General features: G+C 42.7%; 1 protein-coding gene across 2 annotated transcripts in view; it reads left to right on the top strand.

Annotated features, from left to right (window-relative positions):
* didum (dilute class unconventional myosin) overlaps positions 1-12,316 on the top strand; it is a 69,073-nt gene that overhangs the window by 29,193 nt on the left and 27,564 nt on the right. For both annotated transcript variants that reach the window (XM_081992896.1, XM_081992895.1), the window contains exons 8-11: positions 5,002-5,736; positions 9,261-9,597; positions 9,647-9,821; positions 9,882-10,156. In XM_081992896.1, the coding sequence (XP_081849022.1) occupies positions 5,002-5,736; positions 9,261-9,597; positions 9,647-9,821; positions 9,882-10,156 (1,522 nt within the window). The remainder of the gene's footprint in view (positions 1-5,001; positions 5,737-9,260; positions 9,598-9,646; positions 9,822-9,881; positions 10,157-12,316) is intronic.

Below are 12,316 nucleotides of genomic sequence, written 5' to 3'. Positions count from 1 at the left end.
AGGAATTTTTTCCAGCCTTAATTTCCCCAGTACAACCCTGTAATTTTGCACAATTAATCAACACCCTTTGAAGCTCTTTTGGTAATTTTTTCACCATTCTCACTGCCAGGGTAAGGGAGTTACAGGGTGAAACCAGTTTGGCTGGTCAGGAAGCTCCTCACCCAAACCACACAACTTTCAAACATTTTTAAAAAATTTACTTTTCCCAATAGAAACTTGTAATTTCCTGGGATAGTTCAGTAGCCTAGTAGGCTCTTCTGACAAAATTTTCGTAACTTTTCATGCCCTGGTAACGAAGTTACAGGGTGGAACACAAAACTGTTTAAACCCCTAAAGGGACTCATCTGCGCTGAGATTTTCAGGAATTTTTCCCAGCCTTAATTTCCCCAGTACAACCCTGTAATTTTGCACACTTAATCAACACCCTTTGAAGCTCTTTTGGTAATTTTTTCATCATTCTCACTGCCAGGGTAAGGGAGTTACAGGGTGGAACCAGTTTGGCTGGTCAGGAAGCCCCTCACCCAAACCACACAACTTTCAAACATTTTTAAAAAATTCACTTTTACCACTAGAAACTTGTAATTTCCTGGGATAGTTCAGTAGCCTAGTAGGTTCTTCTGACAAAATTTTCATCATTTTTCATGCCCTGGTAACGAAGTTACAGAGTGGAACACAAAACTGTTTAAACCACTAAAGTGACTCATCTGCGCTGAGACCTTTAGGAATTTTTCCCAGCCTTAATTTTCCCAGTACCACCCTGTAATTTTGCACACTTAATCAACACCCTTTGAAGCTCTTTTGGTAATTTTTTCACAATTCTCACTGCTAGGGTAAGGGAGTTACAGGGTGGAACCAGTTTGGCTGGTCAGGAAGCCCCTCACCAAAACCACACAACTTTCAAACATTTTTAAAAAATTTACTTTTCCCAATAGAAACTTGTAATTTCCTGGGATAGTTCAGTAGCCTAGTAGGCTCTTCTGACAAAATTTTCGTAACTTTTCATGCCCTGGTAACGAAGTTACAGGGTGGAACACAAAACTGTTTAAACCCCTAAAGGGACTCATCTGCGCTGAGATTTTCAGGAATTTTTTCCAGCCTTAATTTCCCCAGTACCACCCTGTAATTTTGCACACTTAATCAACACCCTTTGAAGCTCTTTTGGTAATTTTTTCATCATTCTCACTGCCAGGGTAAGGGAGTTACAGGGTGGAACCAGTTTGGCTGGTCAGGAAGCCCCTCACCCAAACCACACAACTTTCAAACATTTTTAAAAAATTCACTTTTCCCACTAGAAACTTGTAATTTTCTGGGATAGTTCAGTAGGTTGGTAGGCTCTTCTGACAAAATTTTCATCATTTTTCATGCCCTGGTAACGAAGTTACAGGGTGGAACACAAAACTGTTTAAACCCCTAAAGGGACTCATCTGCGCTGAGATTTTCAGGAATTTTTCCCAGCCTTAATTTCCCCAGTACCACCCTGTAATTTTGCACAATTAATCAACACCCTTTGAAGCTCTTTTGGTAATTTTTTCACCATTCTCACTGCCAGGGTAAGGGAGTTACAGGGTGGAACCAGTTTGGCTGGTCAGGAAGCTCCTCACCCAAACCACACAACTTTCAAACATTTTTAAAAAATTTACTTTTCCCACTAGAAACTTGTAATTTTCTGGGATAGTTCAGTAGGCTAGTAGGCTCTTCTGACAAAATTTTCATAATTTTTCATGCCCGGGTAACGAAGTTACAGGGTGGAACACCAAACTGTTTAAACCACTAAAGTGACTCATCTGCGCTGAAAGCTTCAGAAATTTTTCCCAGCCTTAATTTCCCCAGTACAACCCTGTAATTTTGCACACTTAATCAACACCCTTTGAAGCTCTTTTGGTAATTTTTTCACCATTCTCACTGCTAGAGTAAGGGAGTTACAGGGTGAAACCAGTTTGGCTGGTCAGGAAGCCCCTCACCAAAACCACACAACTTTCAAACAATTTAAAAAAATTCACTTTTCCCACTAGAAACTTGTAATTTCCTGTGATAGTTCAGTAGGCTAGTAGGTTCTTCTGACAAAATTTTCATCATTTTTCATGACCGGGTAACGAAGTTACAGGGTGGAACCCAAAACTGTTTAAACCCCTAAAGGGACTCATCTGCGCTGAAAGCTTCAGGAATTTTTCCCAGCCTTAATTTCCCCAGTACAACCCTGTAATTTTGCACACTTAATCAACACCCTTTGAAGCTCTTTTGGTAGTTTTTTCACAATTCTCACTGCTAGGGTAAGGGATTTACAGGGTGGAACCAGTTTGGCTGGTCAGGAAGCCCCTCACCCAAACCACACAACTTTCAAACATTTTTAAAAAAATAACTTTTCCCACTAGAAACTTGTAATTTTCTGGGATAGTTCAGTAGCCTAGTGAGCTCTTCTGACAAAATTTTCACAATTTTTCATGCCCTGGTAACGAAGTTACAGGGTGGAACACAAAACTGTTTAAACCCCTAAAGGGACTCATCTGCGCTGAGATTTTCAGGAATTTTTCCCAGCCTCAATTTCCCTAGTACCACCCTGTAATTTTGCACACTTAATCAACACCCTTTGAAGCTCTTTTGGTAGTTTTTTCACAATTCTCACTGCCAGGGTAAGGGAGTTACAGGGTGAAACCAGTTTGGCTGGTCAGGAAGCCCCTCACCCAAACCACACAACTTTCAAACATTTTTAAAAAATTCACTTTTCCCACTAGAAACTTGTAATTTCCTGGGATAGTTCAGTAGCCTAGTAGGCTCTTCTGACAAAATTTTCATAATTTTTCATGCCCGGGTAACGAAGTTACAGGGTGGAACACCAAACTGTTTAAACCACTAAAGTGACTCATCTGCGCTGAGAGCTTTAGGAATTTTTCCCAGCCTTAATTTCCCCAGTACCACCCTGTAGTTTTGCACAATTAATCAACACCCTTTGAAGCTCTTTTGGTAATTTTTTCACAATTCTCACTGCTAGGGTAAGGGAGTTACAGGGTGGAACCAGTTTGGCTGGTCAGGAAGCCCCTCACCCAAACCACACAACTTTCAAACATTTTTAAAAAATTCACTTTTCCCACTAGAAACTTGTAATTTTCTGGGATAGTTCAGTAGGTTGGTAGGCTCTTCTGACAAAATTTTCACAATTTTTCATGCCCGGGTAACGAAGTTACAGGGTGGAACACAAAACTGTTTAAACCCCTAAAGTGACTCATCTGCGCTGAGACCTTCAGGAATTTTTCCCAGCCTTAATTTCCCCAGTACAACCCTGTAATTTTGCACACTTAATCAACACCCTTTGAAGCTCTTTTGGTAGTTTTTTCACAATTCTCACTGCTAGGGTAAGGGATTTACAGGGTGGAACCAGTTTGGCTGGTCAGGAAGCCCCTCACCCAAACCACACAACTTTCAAACATTTTTAAAAAAATAACTTTTCCCACTAGAAACTTGTAATTTTCTGGGATAGTTCAGTAGCCTAGTGAGCTCTTCTGACAAAATTTTCACAATTTTTCATGCCCTGGTAACGAAGTTACAGGGTGGAACACAAAACTGTTTAAACCCCTAAAGGGACTCATCTGCGCTGAGATTTTCAGGAATTTTTCCCAGCCTCAATTTCCCTAGTACCACCCTGTAATTTTGCACACTTAATCAACACCCTTTGAAGCTCTTTTGGTAGTTTTTTCACAATTCTCACTGCCAGGGTAAGGGAGTTACAGGGTGAAACCAGTTTGGCTGGTCAGGAAGCCCCTCACCCAAACCACACAACTTTCAAACATTTTTAAAAAATTCACTTTTCCCACTAGAAACTTGTAATTTCCTGGGATAGTTCAGTAGCCTAGTAGGCTCTTCTGACAAAATTTTCATAATTTTTCATGCCCGGGTAACGAAGTTACAGGGTGGAACACCAAACTGTTTAAACCACTAAAGTGACTCATCTGCGCTGAGAGCTTTAGGAATTTTTCCCAGCCTTAATTTCTCCAGTACCACCCTGTAATTTTGCACAATTAATCAACACCCTTTGAAGCTCTTTTGGTAGTTTTTTCACAATTCTCACTGCTAGGGTAAGGGAGTTACAGGGTGGAACCAGTTTGGCTGGTCAGGAAGCCCCTCACCAAAACCACACAACTTTCAAACAATTTTAAAAAATTCACTTTTCCCACTAGAAACTTGTCATTTTCTGGGATAGTTCAGTAGCCTAGTGAGCTCTTCTGACAAAATTTTCACAATTTTTCATGCCCGGGTAACGAAGTTACAGGGTGGAACACAAAACTGTTTAAACCACTAAAGTGACTCATCTGCGCTGAGACTTCCAGGGATTTTTCCCAGCCTTAATTTCCCCAGTACCACCCTGTAATTTTGCACAATTAATCAACACCCTTTGAAGCTCTTTTGGTAGTTTTTTCACAATTCTCACTGCTAGGGTAAGCGAGTTACAGGGTGAAACCAGTTTGGCTGGTCAGGAAGCCCCTCACCAAAACCACACAACTTTCAAACAATTTTAAAAAATTCACTTTTCCCACTAGAAACTTGTCATTTTCTGGGATAGTTCAGTAGCCTAGTGAGCTCTTCTGACAAAATTTTCACAATTTTTCATGCCCGGGTAACGAAGTTACAGGGTGGAACACAAAACTGTTTAAACCACTAAAGTGACTCATCTGCGCTGAGACTTCCAGGGATTTTTCCCAGCCTTAATTTCCCCAGTACCACCCTGTAATTTTGCACAATTAATCAACACCCTTTGAAGCTCTTTTGGTAGTTTTTTCACAATTCTCACTGCTAGGGTAAGCGAGTTACAGGGTGAAACCAGTTTGGCTGGTCAGGAAGCCCCTCACCCAAACCACACAACTTTCAAACATTTTTAAAAAATTCACTTTTTCCACTAGAAACTTGTAATTTCCTGGGATAGTTCAGTAGGCTGGTAGGTTGTTCTGACAAAATTTTCGCAAATTTCCCGTACAAACCAACAGACTTACAAGGCGATTTTGGTTCCAGGGTTTGAAACGTTCGAAACCAACTCGTTCGAGCAGTTTTGCATCAACTACGCCAACGAGAAGCTCCAGCAACAGTTCAACTTGCACGTGTTCAAGCTGGAGCAGGAGGAGTACATCAAGGAGGGAATCGAATGGAGCATGATCGATTTCTACGACAATCAGCCTTGCATCGATCTGATCGAGACCAAATTGGGAATCTTGGACCTGCTGGACGAGGAATGCAAGATGCCGCGAGGAAGCGACGGTTCCTGGACCGAAAAACTCTACTCCAAGTGCTCCAAGTACTCTCACTTTGCCAAGAGTCGTTTCGGACGGTCCAGCTTCGTCATCGACCACTTTGCCGACAAGGTGGAATACGACAGTCGCGGTTTTTTGGAGAAAAACCGCGACACGGTGGTCGAGGAGCAAATCAACGTGATCAAGAACAGCGAAAACGCCCTCCTCAAGCGACTTTTCTTGTCCGACAACCAGAAACTTCAATCTTCCAGCGCCAAGCTGAAGGTGGTGTCCGCCAAAGTGGAATCGGGAGCGAAGAAGTCGCACAAAAAGTCGGTGGGATCGCAATTTCGCGAGTCCCTCAACGATCTGATGTCCACCCTCAATGCAACCACCCCCCACTACGTCCGGTGCATCAAACCAAACGACAACAAAACCCGTTTTGAGTTCAACCCGAAACGAGCCGTGCAACAGCTGCGGGCATGCGGAGTGTTGGAGACTGTGAGGATCTCCGCTGCGGGTAAATAAAAACGCCCTCTAGCGGCCTTATCCCGCAATCTATCCCAACGTTCAAAACGGTTTTGGAAAGCCCTTTGAATTCTCTATCGATTACCTTCTAAGCATTTTTCCTCCAATTAGTCAAATAAGCGAGATAGGGGAAGGTTTAAGTTACTTTACACTGATTTTTCTGGGGAGGGGTCAAATTTTTGTAACCCAACCAACTCCCAAACGGTGCGTCCTACGACAAAATGTCTTAGAACACAAAATGCGTATTTTGGGGTGTTTCATGGGACGCAAGTGGTTTCATCTCGATATCTGTTGAGGTTGGGGAGAAAATTGACTTTGAAAATTGACGAATAACCGAGTTATGAAGGGTTTAAAGAGAGTCAACTTTGACGCCCTCTAGCGGCCAAACTATTCAACCGATCAACCAATGTTGCATATCATTAGAAAGCACATTTCACTAGCTATCCATAGACATATAAAAGTCCGTATCAAGTCAGTCAAATAAGACAGTTGTTGAGGTTCAAACGAAAGGGTGCATCAAAATTTCAGAAAAATGTTTAGTCAACTTTGAAGCCCTCTAGCGGTCAAATTATCTAACCAACCAACCAATGTTTATGTACCGTTGGAAAGCTTATTTTATTGGCTATCCATTGACATATAAAAGTTCGTATAAAGTCAGTCAAATAAGGTAGCTATTGAGATTCAAACGAAACAGTGTCACCAACCTCAATTAGGGTCGTGCGGAGTACTGAACGTAACTTATTTCTATAAAATTTAATATCTCTGGAACGCTTGAAAGAAAAAATGTGATTTTTTGCTTGTGGGCTGTCTAGGGTCAGGGCTGTACTAGAAAAAAAAATCAGCCCGATAGGTGACAGGACAGGGCCGTAATTGACTGAAATCCCACCAGGTGTCCCACGGATTTTTCTGGGGAGGGGTCATATTTTTGTAACCCAACCAACTCCCAAACGGTGCGTCCTACGACAAAAAGTCTTAGAACGTAAAATGCGTATTTTGGGGTGTTTCATGGGACGCAAGCGGTTTCATCTTGATATCTGTTGGGGTTGGGGAGAAAATTGACTTTGAACGGTTTGGTACCGGGTTTTATGCAAACTAAGAGCAACGCTTTAGTCAGTCTCAGAAAGCCCTTAAAATCCTATATTCATTACCTTTTAAAGCGGTTTTGCTCTATCTAGTCGAATAACCGAGTTATGAAGGGTTTAAAGAGAGTCAACTTTGACGCCCTCTAGCGGCCAAACTATTCAACCGATCAACCAATGTTGCATATCATTAGAAAGCACATTTCACTAGCTATCCATGGACATATAAAAGTCCGTATCAAGTCAGTCAAATAAGACAGTTGTTGAGGTTCAAACGAAAGGGTGCATCAAAATTTCAGAAAAATGTTTAGTCAGCTTTGAAGCCCTCTAGCGGTCAAACTATCTAACCAACCAACCAATGTTTATGTACCGTTGGAAAGCTCATTTTATTAGCTATCCATTGACATATAAAAGTCCTTATCAAGTCAGTCAAATAAGGTAGTTATCGAGGTTCAAAGGAAACAGTGTCACTATCCTCAAAAAGGGTCGTGCGGAGTACTGAACGTAACTTATTTCTATAAAATTCAATATCTCTGGAACGCTTGAAAGAAAAAATGTGATTTTTTGCTTGTGGGCTGTCTAGGGTCAGGGCAGTACTAGAAAAAAAAATCAGCCCGATAGGTGACAGGACAGGGCCGTAATCGACTGAAATCCCACCAGGTGTCCCACGGATTTTTCTGGGGAGGGGTCAAATTTTTGTAACCCAACTAACTCCCAAACGGTGCGTCCTACGACAAAATGTCTCAGAACATAAAATGCGTATTTTGGGGTGTTTCATGGGACGCAAGTGGTTTCATCTTGATATCTGTTGGGGTTGTGGAGAAAATTGACTTTGAACGGTTTGCTACCGGGTTTTATGCAAACTAAGAGCAACGTTTTAGTCAGTCTCAGAAAGCCCTTAAAATCCTATATTCATTACTTTTTAAAGCGTTTTTGCTCTATCTAGTCGAATAACCGAGTTATGAAGGGTTTAAAGAGAGTCAACTTTGACGCCCTCTAGCAGCCAAACTATTCAACCAATCAACCAATGTTGCATACCATTAGAAAGCACATTTCACTAGCTACCCATAGACATATAAAAGTCCGTATCAAGTCAGTCAAATAAGACAGTTGTTGAGGTTCAAACGAAACGGTGCATCAAAATTTCAGAAAAATGTTTAGTCAACTTTGAAGCCCTCTAGCGGTCAAACTATCTAACCAACCAACCAATGTTTATGTACCGTTGGAAAGCTCATTTTATTGGCTATCCATTGACATACAAAAGTCCTTATCAAGTCAGTCAAATAAGGTAGTTATCGAGGTTCAAAGGAAACAGTGTCACTATCCTCAAAAAGGGTCGTGCGGAGTACTGAACGTAACTTATTTCTATAAAATTCAATATCTCCGGAACGGTTTAAAGGAAAAATGTGATTTTTTGCTTGTGGGCTGTCTAGGGTCAGGGCAGTACTAGAAAAAAAAATCAGCCCGATAGGTGGCAGGATAGGGCCGTAATTGACTGAAATCCCACCAGGTGTCCCACGGATTTTTCTGGGGAGGGGTCAAATTTTTGTAACCCAACCAACTCCCAAACGGTGCGTCCTACGACAAAATATCTTAGAACATAAAATTCGTATTTTGGGGTGTTTCATGGGACCCAAGTGGTTTCATCTCGATATCTGTTGGGGTTGTGGAGAAAATTGACTTTGAAAATTGACGAATAACCGAGTTATGAAGGGTTTAAAGAGAGTCAACTTTGACGCCCTCTAGCGGCCAAACTATTCAACCAATGTTGCATATCATTAGAAAGCACATTTCACTAGCTATCCATAGACATATAAAAGTCCGTATCAAGTCAGTCAAATCAGGCAGTTGTTGAGGTTCAAACGAAACGGTGCATCAAAATTTCAGAAAAATGTTTAGTCAACTTTGAAGCCCTCTAGCGGTCAAATTATCTAACCAACCAACCAATGTTTATGTACCGTTGGAAAGCTTATTTTATTAGCTATCCATTGACATATAAAAGTTCGAATAAAGTCAGTCAAATAAGGTAGTTATCGAGGTTCAAACGAAACAGTGTCACTAACCTCAATTAGGGTCGTGCGGAGTACTGAACGTAACTTATTTCTATAAAATTCAATATCTCTGGAAAGGTTTAAAGGAAAAATGTGATTTTTTGCTTGTGGGCTGTCTAGGGTCAGGGCAGTACTAGAAAAAAAAATCAGCCCGATAGGTGGCAGGACAGGGCCGTAATTGACTGAAATCCCACCAGGTGTCCCACGGATTTTTCTGGGGAGGGGTCAAATTTTTGTAACCCAACCAACTCCCAAACGGTGCGTCCTACGACAAAAAGTCTTAGAACATAAAATGCGTATTTTGGTGTGTTTCATGGGACGCAACTGGTTTCATCTTGATATCTGTTGGGGTTGGGGAGAAAACTGACTTTGAAACTGCTTTGCAGGTTTCCCCAGCCGATGGAACTACATCGAATTCTTCTACCGCTACCGCGTCCTGTGCAAACTGACCGAAATCGACCGGAACAACATGCAGAAAACCTGCCAGAACGTTCTGGCCAAGCACATTAAAAATCCGGATCAGTACCAGTTCGGAAGGACGAAAATCTTCTTCAGAGCCGGTCAGGTGGCTTATCTGGAAAAAGTGCGCTACCAAAAGCTGAAAGCGTGCTGCATCATGATGCAGAAGACAGTGAGAGCGTTTGTGGCGCGCAAAAAGTTCGAGAGGATCAGAAAGTCCGCGCTGCTGCTTCAGAAACGCGGCCGAGGACTGTTGGCGCGCCGGTAAGGGAATCAGAAGACTTTTTGGAGGGTTCTGAGCCTGATTTTGCAGGATTGCCAAGTCGATTCGGCGCGTAAGAGCTGCCACAACCATACAACGCTACGCCAGAGGCTTTTTAGTTCGAAAAGAGTATCAGAAGCGGCGTCAGACCATTCTGAGGCTTCAGTGCCGGATCAGAGGCTTCCAGGCTAGAGAGCGGTTCAGAACGATGCTCGACCACGCTAAGGTAAGACTTTTTGCTTCTGAAGCACCGTTTCTGAGCCTGCTTCTTCTGATCTCTGTCTAGGCAATCGAGTTACAGCGCTACATTCGTGGATTTTTGGCGAGGAAACGTTTCGCCAAACGTACCAGGTACATTGTGGTGTGTCAGGCTGCCATTCGCCGATTTCTGGCTCGCAGACAGTATAAGAGGCTGCGAATCGAGGCCAGGTCCATTCAACACGTCAAGAAGCTCAACGTAGGCCTGGAGAACAAAATTATCAGTCTACAGCAGAGAATTGACGAGTTGAACAAGCAAATTGCCGAACTGGTGCTCTACAAGAATGAGGTTAACGAGTTGAGGTAAGTGACAGATCTGGACAGCTGTCTCTGAGTCAGGCTAGACACCTGTCTAAGCTTCTTACGGTTTAAATGTATCCAGACAGGAAGAGTGAAGCATTTTGCTTGCCTGTCCCACCAATTCGGTCTGGACAGCTGTCTCTGAGACAGTCTAGACACCTGTCTAAGCTTCTTACGGTTTAAATGTGTCTAGACATGAAGAGTGAGGCATTTTCCTTGCCTGTCCCACCAATTCCGTCTGGACAGCTGTCTCTGAGTCAGTGTAGACACCTGTCTAAGCTTTTTCCGGTTTTATTGTGTCTAGACAGGAAGAGTGAAGCATTTCCCTTGCCTGTCCCACCAAATTGATCTGGACAGGTGTCTCTGAGTCACTCTAGCCACCTGTCTAAGCTTCTTACGGTTTAAATGTGTCTAGACAGGAAGAGTGAAGCATTTTCCTTGTCTGTCTTACCAAATTTGTCTGGACAGGTGTCTCTGAGTCAGTCTAGACACCTGTCTAAGCTTCTTACGGTTTAAATGTGTCCAGACAGGAAGAGTGAAGCATTTCCCTTGTCTGTCCCACCAATTCCGTCTGGACAGCTGTCTCTGAGTCAGTCTAGACACCTGTCTAAGCTTCTTACGGTTTAAATGTGTCTAGACCGGAAGAGTGAAGTATTTCCTTGTCTGTCTTACCAAATTGGTCTGGACAGGTGTCTCTGAGACAGTCTAGACACCTGTCTAAGCTTCTTACGGTTTAAATGTGTCCAGACAGGAAGAGTGAAGCATTTTGCTTGTCTCTCCCACCAATTCGGTCTGGACAGCTGTCTCTGAGACAGTCTAGACACCTGTCTAAGCTTCTTACGGTTTAAATGTGTCTAGACAGGAAGAGTGAAGCATTTCCCTTGTCTGTCTTACCAATTCGGTCTGGACAGCTGTCTCTGAGACAGTCCAGACACCTGTCTAAGCTTATTACGGTTTTATTGTGTCTAGACAGGAAGAGTGAAGCATTTTCCTTGTCTGTCTTACCAAATTTGTCTGGACAGGTGTCTCTGAGTCAGTCTAGACACCTGTCTAAGCTTCTTACGGTTTAAATGTGTCCAGATAGGAAGAGTGAAGCATTTTGCTTGCCTGTTACACCAATTCGGTCTGTACAGCTGTCTCTGAGACAGTCTAGACACCTGTCTAAGCTTCTTACGGTTTAAATGTGTCTAGACCGGAAGAGTGAAGTATTTCCTTGTCTGTCTTACCAAATTGGTCTGGACAGGTGTCTCTGAGTCATTCTAGACACCTGTCTAAGCTTCTTACGGTTTAAATGTGTCCAGACAGGAAGAGTGAAGCATTTTGCTTGCCTGTTCCACCAATTCGGTCTGGACAGCTGTCTCTGAGACAGTCTAGACACCTGTCTATGCTTCTTACGGTTTAAATGTGTCTAGACATGAAGAGTGAGGCATTTTCCTTGCCTGTCCCACCAATTCGGTCTGGACAGCTGTCTCTGAGACAGTCTAGACACCTGTCTAAGCTTCTTACGGTTTAAATGTGTCTAGACAGGAAGAGTGAAGCATTTTCCTTGCCTGTCCCACCAAATTGATCTGGACAGGTGTCTCTGAGTCACTCTAGCCACCTGTCTAAGCTTCTTACGGTTTAAATGTGTCTAGACAGGAAGAGTAAAGCATTTTCCTTGTCTGTCTTACCAAATTGATCTGGACAGGTGTCTCTGAGTCACTCTAGCCACCTGTCTAAGCTTCTTACGGTTTAAATGTGTCTAGACAGGAAGAGTAAAGCATTTTCCTTGTCTGTCTTACCAAATTGGTCTGGACAGGTGTCTCTGAGACAGTCTAGACACCTGTCTAAGCTTCTTACGGTTTAAATGTGTCTAGACCGGAAGAGTGAAGTATTTCCTTGTCTGTCTTACCAAATTTGTCTGGACAGGTGTCTCTGAGTCAGTCTAGACACCTGTCTAAGCTTCTTACGGTTTAAATGTGTCCAGACAGGAAGAGTGAAGCATTTTGCTTGCCTGTTCCACCAATTCGGTCTGGACAGCTGTCTCTGAGACAGTCTAGACACCTGTCTATGCTTCTTACGGTTTAAATGTGTCTAGACATGAAGAGTGAGGCATTTTCCTTGCCTGTCCCACCAATTCGGTCTGGACAGCTGTCTCTGAGACAGTCTAGACACCTGTCTAAG

The sequence above is a fragment of the Ips typographus genome, linkage group LG14, assembly GCF_016097725.1.
Source record: "Ips typographus isolate SLU linkage group LG14, UJ_Ityp_2.0, whole genome shotgun sequence".
NCBI classification, from domain to species: Eukaryota; Metazoa; Arthropoda; class Insecta; order Coleoptera; family Curculionidae; genus Ips; species Ips typographus.
The sequence above is the reverse complement of the archived record's forward strand: the minus strand, read 5'-3'. Positions and strand labels throughout refer to the sequence as shown.